The 15,793-nt window shown below is 46.5% G+C and overlaps 1 protein-coding gene across 2 annotated transcripts in view; it reads left to right on the forward strand.

The window, feature by feature from the left end:
- KCNIP1 (potassium voltage-gated channel interacting protein 1) overlaps positions 1-4,355 on the forward strand; it is a 168,569-nt gene extending 164,214 nt beyond the window's left edge. For both annotated transcript variants that reach the window (XM_059483980.1, XM_059483979.1), the window contains one exon: positions 461-4,355. In XM_059483980.1, the coding sequence (XP_059339963.1) occupies positions 461-508 (48 nt within the window). In that variant the 3' untranslated portion in view covers positions 509-4,355. The remainder of the gene's footprint in view (positions 1-460) is intronic.
- The last annotated feature ends 11,438 nt before the right edge of the window (positions 4,356-15,793 follow it).

Consider the following 15,793-nt stretch of genomic DNA (forward strand, 5'->3'; position numbering starts at 1 on the left):
CTCTAGGAACTTTGGAGAGGCTGAGGTTGCACAGATTGCATGCGTTTTGGGTTTAAACTGCAATTTCTGGCAGGAAGGGCTCCCTCAAGGCAGTTTGCTTGTTGGTTCAAAACCTGCCATTCCATTTGGACTTGTGGGGCACATTAGCCAAGAGCACATTTGCACTCCCAGGGTCAGGGAGGGGTTCTGAGGGTTGAGCACAGGCACCCTGGCAGTGCCCTGCCCGACATCGGGCTCAGGAGAAGCCCCTGTGCTCGGTGTGCCTCACACCAACCCGGGGCCAAAGCACAAGAGGTGCTGTGCTGAACCAGGCCTGGGCACTGAGCCCCAGAAGGGGAAAGCATTCCCAGAGCAAGGCTGCTGCCTGCTGGAGCAGCTGCAGAGCTCCCTGTGCCAGGCAGGGCTATGAATTGTGCTTGTCAATGCTGGTTTCATGGCAGTATCTTCTCCTTGCTTTCAGGACGACAATATCATGCGATCCTTACAGCTCTTTGAGAATGTCATGTAACCAGAAGAGCACTGGAGGAGTCTGAGACTTCTGTGTAACAAAGATCTTCTTTCTGGGTGAAAGATTTTACAATTGAGCCATGTCCAGTGTGTGAGGACTTTGTACGATATGTCCAACCAAATGGCAACTGAATGCAGCCGATGCCACCTCTTCTCCCCGGAAGATGCTGGTGGACTTTTCTTTCATTCTGGAAGCATGTGAATATTTTAATAAATCCCAACAAGAGAGAACTGCTGCTTGAAGTTCAATGAGTAATACAGAGCATTGTTTGCTAGGCACAAATCCTGCTTTTAATCTAGCAAGCTTAATTCCCTATAATAGCACATGTTGATAGCTATTCAGCCATCAATTGCAAGTGACAGCTCAGTCCATACCTCTGTTTGGCATAATGTTCTGTGGATGCCTTTGCTGTTAATCTGCTTTGACAAAACCCCAATCTGCCAGGGCAGTCTGTGAAAAAATGAACAGTCCATGTACCTGGGACATTAAACAGACAGCCCATGTAGCCAGTATCCCCATTCCTGCAGAGATCCTGCTATCCTCTCACATGCACTGGTGCCACTATGCTGAGGTTAGTGGAGTTCTTCCTGAACATATTAATCAGGTGATCTTCATGCCAGGGTGAGTCAGAAAGGAGCAGAACATGTTGCACATATTAATATAAAAGTACAGAACAAATCCTGTTCAGGAGTGGTAAGTTTCCAAGAGACCAGGCAGGTGTGTAAGGGCTGGTGCAGAAAGATGAACACGTGCTCTGGTCCCAGCTGCCTGCTGAGCCCCAGGGACACCGGGTGATGCTCCACAGAGCATCTCAGCAGCAGCACGGCCATGTGCTCTGGTCCTTTTGCTGTTTGGCACACACTTCCTAGGTTCATCACTGGATGTTACAGTCAGGTCTTACCCCCCCTTATGGATTTATTTAAGATTTCTTGTTTGACTTAGTGAAGAACTAAGATGCAGCTGTGTTCCAGCATACAGACCTTGGTACCCACAAAGTGCCCAGCACATTTGATTCCTGAATTGTTATTATTCTCAGAATCAGCTCCCAGGGCCCATATTTTTTTCCTACAAGGCAGTAGTATGCCTTGTATAAGCCCCATTTCTTTGCTAATGCCAAGTAGAATATTGGTGTAGGAGTTTGGTTTTTTAATTAATAAAACAGAAAAGTTCATGTAGCGAATTTACACCAAGATTGGATGATTGGTCAGCTGGGGAATGTCAGAGTCTTCTGTGAAGAAGCCTTTTAGGAAAGCTGACCCACCAGAGTGCCATTGTCATCTCCAGGCAGACCGTGGCTGAGAAGCAAAGGGAAGAGGGGAACAGCCAACTCTTCCAGCTGCTCAAACCCCGCAGATGGGACAGTCCCTGCAGTAGTGCTGCATCATTCCCATCCAGTAAGCATCTATTTTTATTGTATCACACCCTGTATTACAGACAAACTGTTAGCACTGAAGATATATTTTAAAAATTATGTAAGTGGAACGTTTTTATAATACAGAATATACAGAATGCCTCAGTTCTGTAGCCCTAATTTTATAAAAATTTCATCTATTCAATCATTCCTGATTACAGAAGTAGATCTGATCAGTCCTAGTATAATGATAATGCAATATCCTAGTATAATGATAATGCCAATTCCCCAAGACGGGGCATCTTCCCCTTTTACTGTGCCCCCCCCATACACTTCTGTGTAGTCTAAACTTTATTTCTCTAAGTTGTTCCCTTGCCACCAAAAGTGGTGTTCAAGTAAAGTTACATGTCTGCAAGAATGACACCTTAGTCCATCATGTTTCGTACAAATACTGCCTTTCATACCAATACCAGTAATGAATTCCTCCCAGCAGTGATGCAGCAGCTCTGGTGAGGGGCTGGGATTTGCAGGAGTGATGCCCTGATGTGGGAGTACCTTTCCTCCAGTTGTTGGGTCATTTAGGCTTTATTTAACAGGCACTTTGTAAAGACATCAATTGTAGCTGAAATAATACACAGTGTACACCATTCCTTCTTGATTCTTCTTGCAATCACTTCAGCAAATGACAGAATTTAATATAATTACAGGTTTTCCCTCCCACCAAAACTGCTGAATCTATTATTCTAAGGAGTTCACTTCAGCAGAGGGAGAAGTGGTCAGAGCAGTGGAAATTAAGGATTTTAATCTGGCTAGCACCGTGCCTTTTTCCTCTAATAGTTTTGCTTCAAGGGTGCTTATGAGACGGCACATACAGACAGAAGTGTTTGGAATGTGCCCTTTTCAAAAGAAAATGTTATTAGTTGCATGATGCCATAGTCACTGAAGCTAAATTAATTTCTGGAGTTACTGTGATGAATTTGGCCTCATCTGTGTGTCCTGGCCTGCTGGCAGCAGTTGTGTGGGGGCTGCCTTTGTCACCAGGGCTGTCACTGTTTTCTCTGGAGTGTGGCTCCAGCTCAGCAGCAAACAGCTGCTGTCACTGTCCGTGTGTGCTGGCCTGCATTGCTGATCAGGGTGCCAGTACTGACCCTGCACTTCTGCCATCTCTTTGCTGCTCCACTGTGCCTGCTTTTCACTGCCAGCAACAATGAGGGTGCATCAGGCAGAGGGTGCATCAGGCATGCTGACAGCTGTACTGAGTCTGCCCTTGGAGGATAAGGAACTTTGATTTGGAGCCCACTGGAGTCAGTGCCCTCCCACACAGCCCTGATGTTCCACCCTGGGTTGAGCTCTGTGCTGCACCTGAAGCCCACAGTAGCTGAGACAGGAGGACTTGCAAAGTGTCACCCACAGCTGCATTTTCCCAAAGCTCAGATTGCAGAATCTATCTGTGGCAGGGCCCTTGCCAATGCAAACCCAATTATTTCCCTGTGTTTGTCCCTGATCCCACTGTTACAGCCAGAGGCTGAGATGCACCAGTGCAGAGAAGGCCTCTGGGCTTTCCATCAGCAGCATCTGTCCATGGCAGGTGTGCTCCAGTTGGCAGGTGAGACATCAGTGACTGTGAGAGAGCTGCTCTCTGCATGGAAATGGCTTTGGGTTTGTTTTTCATGTTTTCTGTGAATGTTACTCTACTGTAAACTTGCCAAGCCTCTGCTCTCATAAACGAGGCTTGCAATATTTATGACAAACACTACTACAGATTTCTAAATAAAACACACTATGCTACTCCAGTCTCCAACCCTCATCAATCCTCCTGCCAGTAGACAGAAGGCAGTCAGATTCTCTGTCAGCGCTATTAACTGTGCACGTTTCCTGCAAGTTATGAACGTTTAAATAATGTCTGAATCAGGACTCTTGACTGTGTCACTAGTTACAAACATTAGTCTGCATCTTCATGCCAGCATTTTATAAAGAAAGCCTTTCTAACATGCATTTTAGGTAACAATCTGTTGACAAATAGGAATGTGATAAATGATAATGCAAAAAAAAAAGAAAAAAAAAAAGGAAAAAAAAGTACCATGCCTGTTCTGTGGCTGTTTGTTTTTCTGTTCCTCTGAATGCAATGCAATATTGTGAGTAACCATGAGCCAAGCTAAAGGCTTGAGACACAAATACCCTGAGGTTCTGGCATCATGGGCAGAGCCATTTCCTGACTGCAATATGTGTTGAGAACAAACACCCTTGTATCCCTGGGTCACCTCTGATGAGATAGTAGCAGCAGTGCGTCAAACTTTTCTTCTTCTTTATGGAAGTGCCATGAAAGACCTAAGGAAATGTGCAAATAATGTAAATCATGATATCTAAAGCCATGTTAATGGATCAGCCATGTATAGCTTCACTGTTACAAATGCTATTCTCCAATGGCAATTTGTATTCAACTTTGTTGAATGGTTTTAAAAATGTTGGTTTTAATAATAAAAATAAATACCTGTAGGCGGGTGTCCTTTCCTAGACCCAGTACGTATTTTTTCTCAAGGGACACTGTTAGGTTAAAATTTTGCAATGAAGCTTTTAAAACTGGGACTCAAACACATATCTGTGTGGGTGGGGGTTGTAAAACTGAACTGTGCCATGAGCTAACACTTACATGCCAATGATGTATTTGCATCACTGATACAGGGGTGCTCTTACATCTGATGTGGTGGCATATGCTGAACTGATAGTTTGGCCCTTGTGCAAAGTTCAGAAATGTTCTTCTACCTGCTCCGCCGATAGTAACTTAGGGTAGCGAAAACTGCAAGCTTACAGGCCTGGCTTTTCTCTTCTGCAGTTCTGCTTCAGTATCAGCAGGAAAACAGACAATCATGTTGGAAAAGAAAATACAAACACTATTTTATGTTATAGATAAGAAAATAACCCAAAACGTCAGTGTCCCTTCAGTTTTGGCTTACTGTAAGAATCCATTCTGACACATTGAGGAATGCAGAAGTGATTTTGCCAGACTACATATATATGTGGGTACATATATATATATATATATATATATATATATATATATATTGGCTAAACTCCATTTTGTAGGGTATTATCTGTCTACCAGTACATCCCAGGAAAAAGAACATTCATCCATGCAGAAATATGGAAATAAAGGTGTCTGTGTGAAACATGGTTTGGTGTCACTGCAGTGCCTGCCCAGCACTCGCTCCCACAGGCACCTCCTGCTCCCAGAGACAGCAGGGCCCTCTGGACAATGCCAGACTGGAATTCTTGCTCCCTGTGCAAGAAGAAGGTGTGCTAACTGCCTGTCCAGCACCTCTCGCTCCCTGGGATGTGTCCCAGCTGCTGCCAGGCAAGGCAGGCTCGAGCTCCAAGCACGTGCGTAGGCTTTTCGTTCGCTTTTTGGCTGAGGTTTGTTCCAGTGGCTGGTGAAGCCTGACTTACTGCTGTGAGATGCTGGGCAGCTCTGGTTTTATGCTGAGCCCATTCTATTGCAGTCTGAGCATCTCATCCTGCTGCTTCAGGGGTCCAGGGCATTGCCCCTGATGGATGGAGGGGTGGTGGGGAGGGAGCAGCTGTGCACTGGCCCAGGGGCTGTCCCGCACTCTGGAGCACACTGGGGGAGCCTCAGGTGTGCCCCACAACTCAGCATGTGCAAGATTACTTTTGAATCCAATAATAGCCCTTTTTTTTTTACTGAGACATTAAATCTGTAACCTTTGCTTAACCATGCAGGTCCAGCAAACTGGAAAGGGAGGAGTTTGCTGGGAAAACGTTGGCACATGAAGTCCTTTCATCACATCAGACCTGCACTGTGTGGGATCAGGCATGGGAGCTGCAGGAGCAGAAATTCTGTGTGATGGAGAGCTGGTGATGGACCCACCCCTGCTGCTTGGCCAGGAGAGACTGGTTCTCTATGAACAGGACCCCTGTCCCCATCACCCTCCAGGAGGTGGGAAATGATGAACTGACAGTCTCCAGAGCTTCAGCGGATGTGGTTATTTCCAGATTGTTCTGTTAAAATTTCCCTTGTTGTTTTGCCAAGGAAAAGTCTCTCTTTCTCCATCTGTTCTTGTAGAGACTGGAATTGCTGTAGGGCTCTGGCTGGAAGCCCCCATGGCAGGAAGGTGCCTCCTGAGCACAGGGTGAGTTGTCACATTGCCTGGGACGTTCTCCTGGGCACTCACCTGCTGTCCTGTCCATGAGCACAGCAGCCTGTGAGGAGCTTGCAGGGTGTGGGGTGATCCACACTCCTTGTTCAGGACAAGGCCTTCTGCAAGGGGTGGACAGGGCTCCTGGTGCTGGGGAGAGGGAGATGTTTCCTTTAGAGCCTGGGACACTTCCAAAGTTTCTTGTTGGGATTTGGACCCACAGCCAGCAGCAGCCATGAAGTGGAGAAGGGGAACAGCACCAGAGCAGAGTTCCCCTGGCAGGAATCTGCTCTGGCTGCAGGAGATGGGCCTGCACAGCCACTGCCCTCACCCAGGTAACAAAGCACAGGAATGAGCCTGAAGGCTCCTGGCAGCTGTGAGCTCCCTTCCCTGCAGCAAAGGGGACATCCCCAAACCCTGCCCCAGCTCCCTCTGCCTCGGCTGATGGAGCACACGAGGGATACACTGCCCCAGCGTTTCAGTGTCTGTGTTTGCTCTTTACATTGCAGAGAGCCAAGCAGTGAGTACATTGATGTCGTGAGGGATGCAGGGGAAGGGCCCGCTGCTAGTAATGTCCAGTCATCTTGTTGTTAAAATGTCTGTGAAATGTTATTCAGTGCTGATCCAGGATTTTCCAGAAGAATAATAAGTTATTGAAAACTGTTGAATAAAAAAAAAAAAAATCCAAGATTGATTTTGCAGTCTCAGGGTTAAATTGAACTTGTTGAAATTTTCACAGAAACTGATCCAACCTTTGTGTTCTAATTATCTTATTGATTTACTTATAAAGCAATATAAATTGAAAATATATAACAGCGTAAATATACACAAAGATAAATGTCAGCACAATGTTTTCTGTCTGAACAAATCTTCTGAATTCTAGAGAACTCAGAACACAAAGAATTACCAAAGCCTTGTTTTCTTCATACAGCTTAAGCTGTTACAGAAGAGCATTTGTCACCAACCAGTTATAAGTAAGAAGAATAATACCCATTGTGGTGGGTGAGCATTGGCAGGAGGGAGGCACACTGTCTGTTCTGTAACTGATAATGAGGAAAACTTTTTGGAAAAACCCATCTATGTGTATTACAAACTGAGTTGCAAAAACGCTTCTAAATTTTTCTCAATTTTTGTTTCAGACTTTTAAAAATTTACCTCACTTTATTTGCCTTATTTTATTTTGCACTAAGCTGTGATATCATAATCCTTAGATCTTGAAGAACATCTGCTACAAACAAGTTACTGAATTGCTTTTGGTTCCTTTGGTATTCAAATGATGGAGCTATGTACAAACAAATGAGATGCTTTGAAAGGCATGGAAGGTAAGAGATTTCTATCTCCTAGAAATCTAAGAGATTTCTATCAACAATACTTTGCAGTGATTTAACCAATGAAATAAAATTAACAGAATATTGAAGGTTTTAGTTTCTGTCCTATTCTAGCAGTGAATATTTAGTGCTTGTCATAAATAAAAAATGGGAATATATGTTGTAGATTTCAGCAGCTTCAAAGTGTCCAGAAGCAGAATTTCAGAACCTAAAAGTTTCATTTTCTGAGGGCACATTAATCCCCATTTGGACCAGAAATCACATTCCAGCCTGTGAAGAGGATATTTCAGGGCTTGAGCTGCCCTGCTCAGCACGGCCCAGAGACATCAGTGCAGAAATGGGTGTGACATTGCAAAGACCTGCAAGTAACTTTAGATACAATAAAAGTCACATTCAAAGGCAGCCCGTTCCTTTACTGCAGCTTCACTCTGGGTCTGGTATGAATTTGCAGTCCCTGGGCGAGCTCTGTGTGACACTGTGGGAGCACCTGGCCGACCCCTGTGTCCCCAGAGCCCCAGCGAGGCCTGGAGTCGCTGCCAGTTCTTGGTGGAGCTGAATGGAACCAGGGAACTGGGGAGGAAATTTTGACAGCTGGGAAGTAAGGCAGTGTTTCACAGACTGGATGAGTCCCTGTGCATGAGCTGTGCCTTTCCTCCAGGGACAAGTCCATGGAGTGAGGAGATGCCCTGTTCTAGGCATCTCCTTCTTTGGAGGAAATCAACAGCAGCGGCTGGAGCTGCCCTGGGGGAAGAGCCAGAGGTTCTCATGGCACTGACACAGTCTGGAAGGGATGAACAAAACCCTGCCTGGGTCTGTGTTAGTAGAGAGAACACAAAAATGTGACAAAGCTGGTCAAACCTGCTCCCTATGCTGGGACTTTTGGAGATTTTTTTTCACTTGGCAAAGAAGGGGCAATAGTAGTGTTTGGCTGGTCCTCTGTGGTTGTGCTTTCCAGGTATTGTGTTCTGCTCTGTGGGCACCTGGTCCCTGGCTCTGCAAGTTTCTTCCTTGTTCCCAATGAGGGGCAGCACTGCAGCTCTCAAGCCCTCAGCTCCCACTCACCACACAGGCAGAGCTGGGAATAAACCCAGGGCACAGCTGGCACTCAGGTATTGGGATACTGACATGGGAACAAGCAAATGGTCTGAGGCTTCCATGGGGAACAGGCTGTACCCACCCCATGGCTCGAGACACCTCCCAGTGCTCCCTACTCCCTGCATGGAGCTGGGCAAAACAGCCAGGGTTGTCAGCTTGTGTGGAACCTGTGCATGTGCACAGATGTCTATGGGGGTGTGGATGTGTGTGGATGTTTGTAGTGTAAGGATAATGTCACACATTCTGCAGGGTCTGCTCTCACGGGCTATACAAGCTGTTACAGGGCATTTGGGGATCAGAGGGTTTGGAGTACTAGGACAGGAGTCTCCAGTGAAAGTAGTTTGCTGCTGTAGAGCAGATGCTTGTCGTGCTCTGGACAGTCTCTACCTGGCAAATGGAAAACAAAAGGCTGTGGATTTGCTCAGAACTCCTCAAAATTTAATAAAATACAACTAGAAAAAATGTGGTGGTAAGTCCCATTGCATTAGTATTTATTAGACTTACATTTTCCCTTGCAAACATGACATGGCATCAGGTGTGTGTCTCAAGACTGTGCTTTTCAGGACATCGCAGTGTTCCCAAAATGGCCCTCAATTTTCCCAGAGCATGTTCAGTGGATGAGCCTTGCAGAGACCCTGTTGTCCCCGCCAGGGTGGCATCTGAGCCACGGGGACAGCTGAGGACACTCTGTCACTTGTCATTGCACCGTGTGACACAGCCGAGCAGCCCCGGAGCACAGATCACCAGGGTGCTGGGCTGGAACCAAACCTGCAGGGTGGCTTTGGAGGCTGCAGCTTCTCCCTCAGCCATTGTTAGGTGAGTGCTGACTGCCTGCATGTGGCACAGAGGCACACTATAAATAACTGCAGGAGCTATTCCTTCCCTCTGATAACAAGGCCAGAACTGCACATCAGCTTTTATCTCCTTGTACCAATCTCCCAGTTCACTGGCAGGCAGAGATATGGCCTGGCATACAAAAATTCCCTGTGCTAATCATAGCAAGGCTCTGCCAGGGCACTGCTGGTCCCCACGGTGGGGACATACTGGTCAGTACTTTTCCAGGTGCCACAAAGCTTCCACAGGGGTGTGTGATGATGTGGCTTGACCACAGATGTAGCAATAATTAGGCTACAGGGCCTTTAAGGACACCAGACATTTTGTCCCTGTCAGATAATTATCAGCCTCATACCCAGGGGCACATTCTCCATCAGCTCACAGGTGTTCCCATGATTTTTGGTTATTTTATTTGTGCCAGGTCTGGTGGTGCTTTATACTGTAACAAACATAAACTAAATAATTATGAGGGAAAATGTCAGATCTTTTCCTCCATTTTTATGGATTCCTTTTTGGTTTGGTGTGTGCATTCCCAGGCAGACAGGTCAAGATCAAGGGTTACCCCAAGAAGGAGAGGCCTGAAAGCTGCTCTATCCCAGATGCCCAAGTCTGTCTCCAGCCCAGAGCCTGTGGGGGCTGACTCCAGCCCCTCACACACAGGGGCAGGGATCCCTGCAGGTAGCACCTGCTGAACTGTGGGGAAATGATGTACAGACTTTTTCTGTCCTTTGAGGCGCAAACCTGAAGGTAAGCCTGCAGTAATTTGGTTTTATCCCTTTAAAATATTTTCACAGTTTTTTGGGAAACTTCCATCATAAATTTCTCCCCTTTTTCCTTATTTCCACAGTGTTCAAAACAATCTACTCCAAAGGTAAACGTTTCAGTGAATGCATCAGTAAAATGAAAGGTGTGTTTTGTGACACCATTCACAGCTTTGAAGACCTCTGAGTTCATCCCCTCCAAAGCAAGTGCAGCAGTGTTTTTGTTTAGGCTATTTACACCCCATCAGAGCTCAGCGCTGAGTTGATATTTCACCTCAGGCTGTAGTAAATTAGATGAAACAGTATTTCCTCATTCCCAGAGTTACCCTTTTACTTTGTCAGCTGATACAGCTCCGTTTGCTGATACAGGAAAAAAACATTGCTAAATCCCTTTTAACAACCGTTGAGACTATTTTTAAACACAAAATATGTTTCTGTAATGCATTGTCTTTTGCTGAGACATTTTTAAGACTACCAAGCCTCAACGCATTCTAAGTAATGAGAGCTGTCTTCCTTCTGGCAACCCTACCAGCACTGTTTGATAAGTTTAGAAAGATAAACCCATGTGAACCTCGGTGATTTTTCCACCTCATTTTGTTTCACCCAAAAGCAGGCAAGGTTTGCTCCTTGGACATTAATTTTGGAAATTCTGAAGTGCTCTTTGGGTAAGCTTTTCAAAGAGGTCCTTACCAGTGGAGACAGCACCCACACCTGGCAGCTGACAGACCTGTGCCAAAGGAGCTGCTCCCACACCTGCCATGCTGGAGCTCCTGGGGAAGTGCCGTGGGACCCCTGCTCACCTGTAACAGCAGAGGACAAGAGCTTCAGGTGAGACATTTATCTGCTCTTTCACTACTCTGCTGGGAGCTTACATATGCCACATGAATAACATGAAGCCACAGTCTTCCACTGGCCAGAGCTCCTCAGCAAGAATTATTATTCTCAAATAGTGAAAATAATAATAGGAAGTGTTGTCCTATAATCAACATCCAGTTACCCCAGCAGCAAAACACTGGGATGTGTCTGTGTCTGCTCTCTGTGACTGTTCAGGACACAATGAGGACCCAAAAGATTTTGAATTGGGTGTATTGCTGCAGTGCTTGGAGAGATGCTGAGAGCTGTGGGGTCCCTGCTGCACCCTCACCTCCCGAGGCACTGTGGCTGCTCAGTGGAGATGCTGCTGTGCCCCTGGCATGCATCCCACTGCTCAGTGCCATCTCATTTGCATAGCAGCATAAAGCAGTCATGGATTCATTTAAAGGGTTTGGGGATTTTTTTCCTTAAAAATATTCCTCACCCCTCTCTTGACAGAACAATATAGGTCTAGGTACTTTGGGGGGAAAGTTAAACTAAAAGAAAGCCTTTTACTTAAGATTTTTTAAATGTTTATAGTGTATAGAACAGTTCCAAATATGAGGCACTATCAGTAGAGATAACTTTCTCTCTCTTGAACATGAAAACTAGAAGCTAGTACTTACTGCAGCTCATTTGATGAGTACATCTTGATCTGTTTTGTTGTCTCTGAGTGTATTTCATCCTATTAATATAAAGGTACACAACTGTTTCCAATAAATCCTAATCTTGTGTAGTTATAATATCTGCCCAGCTTTTGACAGCCAGAGTCATTTGTATGCATGAAATATTTATTTAACAAGTTAGGGAGCAAAAAGGAATTATGTCATATCAGGTAAGAGCTTGGCCAAAGATAAAACCATAATTGTGCATTAATCTGACATAATAACAGAACATTGAGCACTTGAAACTGTGTATCCAATTAATTGTCAGTTCCCAAACTCATTCCTGTACCTGACAAGAGGTTACACCAACCTTCTTTTACATTTAAACTGTTCTTTGTCTTTAAAGTGGAGTTAAAATCATGAACATTGGGTGCTGATGTGCACACAGATAAAATGTTTTCAGGTTGTCACAGGCAACGTCATTATGGAAATAATTAAATGGGGTTACAGATTGGGAAAAAACAAGCCTGGTATCAGTCCAGAACTTTTGCTCTTACTTGAAATATAATTCTGGTATGAGCATCACTGGCCCATGGGCCGTGTTCAGAACACAGCAGGTTTGGTGAAAGAGCATTTGCTGCGGGCACTGAGCACCGTGCACTGAGCGCCGTGTGTTCGGGAAGGGAAGGGAAGGGAAGGGAAGGGAAGGGAAGGGAAGGGAAGGGAAGGGAAGGGAAGGGAAGGGAAGGGAAGGGAAGGGAAGGGAAGGGAAGGGAAGGGAAGGGAAGGGAAGGGAAGGGAAGGGTTGCTACCTGGATTTATGTGTTCCTTGGCAAAGGCCTCTGCCAATGGGGATGGCTGAGCAGTACTGCAGCCTGGGACCAGGGCCACGGGTGGGAAAGCACTGACTAAAAGCGGTTCTTGTGCTGTCTGAGTCTGCTTTGAGGTCTGTGTTTGCTGTGTCATTTCACCCAAAAAAAAGCCTACTGGTAATGACTGAGTGGTTTATTTTCTCTGTTGCTGTAGACACCGTTGTCAAGTTACAGAGTTTGATGTAAATAAGTCTAGAGTATAAAACAGCATTTCTTTTCACAGAATGTCAGTTTTCTCCCTCCTCTCTCTAGTCTGTCTTTCAGGCATTTATTTTGGAAAATCTAGAAAGATAAGTGGCGCAATGGTCTGGCTTGGCAGTCACCGCAAAGGCTGCAGTGGGGCAGTACTGCTGCTGGGGTGGCATTTGGCTCCAGGTCACTGCTGGTGCTGAGCCCCTGCCTTGCCCTGCTCCTTTCTGCAGGTAGTCTTTGGCAAGAGCCCCACCCTCACCTCTCCCTGTAGCCTGAGTGGGTTTTGCTTCTGCTTGAAGCTGCCAGGAGCCCAATGCAGAGCTACAGAAAATAAATGTGCTATGAAGTGATTGACTTATCGGCATTTTCTAGCCCAGCAATTAATCCTGCTCTTGGGAGGCAGAACCAGAGCAGCAAGCAGGCTGTAAAGCCAGATCAGGGCTGATAAGGTATTCCTCCCTCGGTGGCCCTGTGCTAGCACACAGAGCAGCCTATCAAGGAATCATCTCCCCCCAGGTCCCAGCGAGGACCAGCCCCAGCTGCAGCACTCGAAGGTGCTGGCACAGGGGTGGCAGCAGGGCTGGCACAGGGGTGAGCGCTGCTGCTGCCTTCCCATGGGGCTGTGACTGCTGCTCAGGACTGGCACGTCGCTGCTCTCACCTCCCATTGTGCAGATTGCTTTGACACTCATTCTTAGCACATCTTAGCACAGATACATCTTCCCACAGCTCGAGCTGCAGAGCTGGGCGGCCCTGAATGTGATGGCCCTGTGCTGGTGGCTGGTGGTGTCTGTGTGGGCTGCCCAGGGGTGAGCACTGGCCACTGGGCAGTGGGGCCAGCTTGGGGCTGGTGGTATCTGTAAATGTGAGGCCTGTGGGGAAACTGAGGCAGCTGGGAGTGCTGACCCAGGATTTGGGAAATGGCCCCACAGGTGCTGGGGGGTGCCTGACCTTGCCATGGTACCTCAGGCACCACAGTGGGTTCTCAGTCCTGGGGATGTGGGGGCCAGTAAGGGGGGGAGAGAGAGAACTACTCTTGCCACTGCTTGTGTCTCTCCCCCTTCCCAAGCAGACTGCACCCCCTCTCCGTGTCCACACTCTCTTTTTGTGTCAATTTCTCACTTTTGAGACCTGTATTAAATTTCTCCCAGCCCTCAGGGAGCTCAGAAGGGAATTCAGATGCTGTAGGTAAAAGCTGCAGCATACAAGCAGCATTCCTGCTGGGAGGGTTTGTGTCACAACAGCTCAGCAGCTCACTGATAAATCCCTTGGGCATGCAACAAGTTCCTGTGCAAAGCCAGTGCAGCAAAGAGAAGGCATGGAAAAGGAGGAGGCTGCTGCTGAGGAAAGCTCCTTGAGCCACTTGTAAAATTCTCTGTATTTAAGGGTCTCTGTGTGCTGCTTTCATGGGAATTTTCCTCTATCTATAGCAAAAGAAATAAGCTGAATCTATGGTCTCTTCTACAAACCTTTCTGTTTCAGTCAAGTGGAATCAGTGTAGCTCTTTTTTTAATCCTGAATTGTGTCCTTCACGTGTACCTTGCAGTTCTGAACTGTTTGTATGTACAAACTGAAAAGTAAAAACCAGAAACAATGCACCCACTTTTGAGATAAAATTCAACCTCCCTCGGGGCACGGCAAATAGCTCCCTCCAGCCTCGGGGATCCGGATGAAATTTCTCAGAGCTGGTGGCCGTGCCCACCTCCTGCCAGACCCCATGGGAGCAAGGCAGCAGCACAGATTGCTGGCCAGTGCCACAGCCAGGACTCCTCCTTGTGTCCTGCAGTGCTCTGTGCTGTGGGATGTGATGCTGATGGCACTGGGCGCCTCTGGAGCAGAGCTGGTCTGGCCCTAAGCTGCCTTTGGGGTTCGGAGCAGACATTGCATCTTCGCAGGACTGAAACTGGGCAGCCCAGAGGAAGAAATGTAACAATGTTCCAGATTCTTCCTCCTCCATTCCAAAAGGGATGCCTTGAGTAAAAAACAAAGCAGCTCATTTGAAACAAAAGACTAATGAATATAGCTGCCCTTGCTCTTTTGCAAGTTTAAACACCTCATCTTTCCTCAAAGAACAGCTCTAAATAATTTTATCTGCAAGCCCTAAGCAGGAATTTGTATTCATGGTAAGACACTTATTGAGTTAATTTATTTAATGCTGGGGCATAATTTCTAATAGTGGAGGAGTCCCTAGGCCCAGTGCAATTGTCTCCCTGTTAGGGCATTAATATTTAAAGGAGTTATAATATATAATTATGTCAATTGATCTGTGTCTTTTAGGAAGTAGGTTAGCAGTTATTGATGGTCACTTGTGTGAAGGATTAGCTAAAAAAACCCTGGTACTTGGCAGAACAATGCCTGCCCCCGGTCACATCCCAGCCCCGGCAGGGAGGGGCAGTGGGTCCGACTGGAATGTGCAGAATGAGGAGGGAAATTGGGCAGTGCACATCTGGAGGGCGGGCTCAGACAGCAGCAGGGGGAACGCTGCAGTGCCTTCGTGTGGCTGCAGTGCTGCTGCTGTCAGCATTTCCTGCAGAGCTGAGAGTGAGCCTCGAGTCACCTGAGCGAGGAGCTGCTGGTGCGTGTTCTGCAGGAGGCTCGTTCATCTTGTCAGATAGTCTTGCTGATGACACTCAAGACAAATAACTTGACCTCTGTGTACCTTAATTTATCTGTTCTTAGAAGTGGGGAACATTTATGCTATTTCTTGAGTGATTTAAAATAGGAACTGTTCTGAATTTTAAAAAATTCTTGGTTGTTTTACTACTGTATTAAATTCCATATTGCACTAAGAAACATGGTGCTGAATGGCCTTTAAAAACAAGGTAATGTGGAAACCAATCCAGATGAAATACCTTTGTGCTTATTGTAGATATTGAGTATTTATTGAGGAACACTGAATGTTGGCATGGAAGGACGTGCAGCTGCAGTGCAGCTTTTACTGTGCTGCCTACAAGAGCAAAATAAATGTGTTGGGTAAATGTGGGCTGTGGAGGTGCTCAGGAGGGTATGTGGCTGGTTTTCCCCCAAACCTTCCTGCACTGAGGAATGTTTCACTGCCCTGCAGAAATAGATAGGTAAGATGAATGATTGTGTCTGAACTGTGCTCCTCGAGGCCCCATCTCCTATTTTTTCTTTGCATGCTTCTCTGTCAGTGGATTGTCAAGCCTTCAGTTAATGCGTCACTTGCAGCTCCTTTCACCTCGCCCCCTCCCTTCAGCCCTGCCAGCTCCTTTCCCATCCTGGGC

Source organism: Ammospiza nelsoni, chromosome 16 (genome assembly GCF_027579445.1).
Source record: "Ammospiza nelsoni isolate bAmmNel1 chromosome 16, bAmmNel1.pri, whole genome shotgun sequence".
Lineage (NCBI taxonomy): Eukaryota > Metazoa > Chordata > Aves > Passeriformes > Passerellidae > Ammospiza > Ammospiza nelsoni.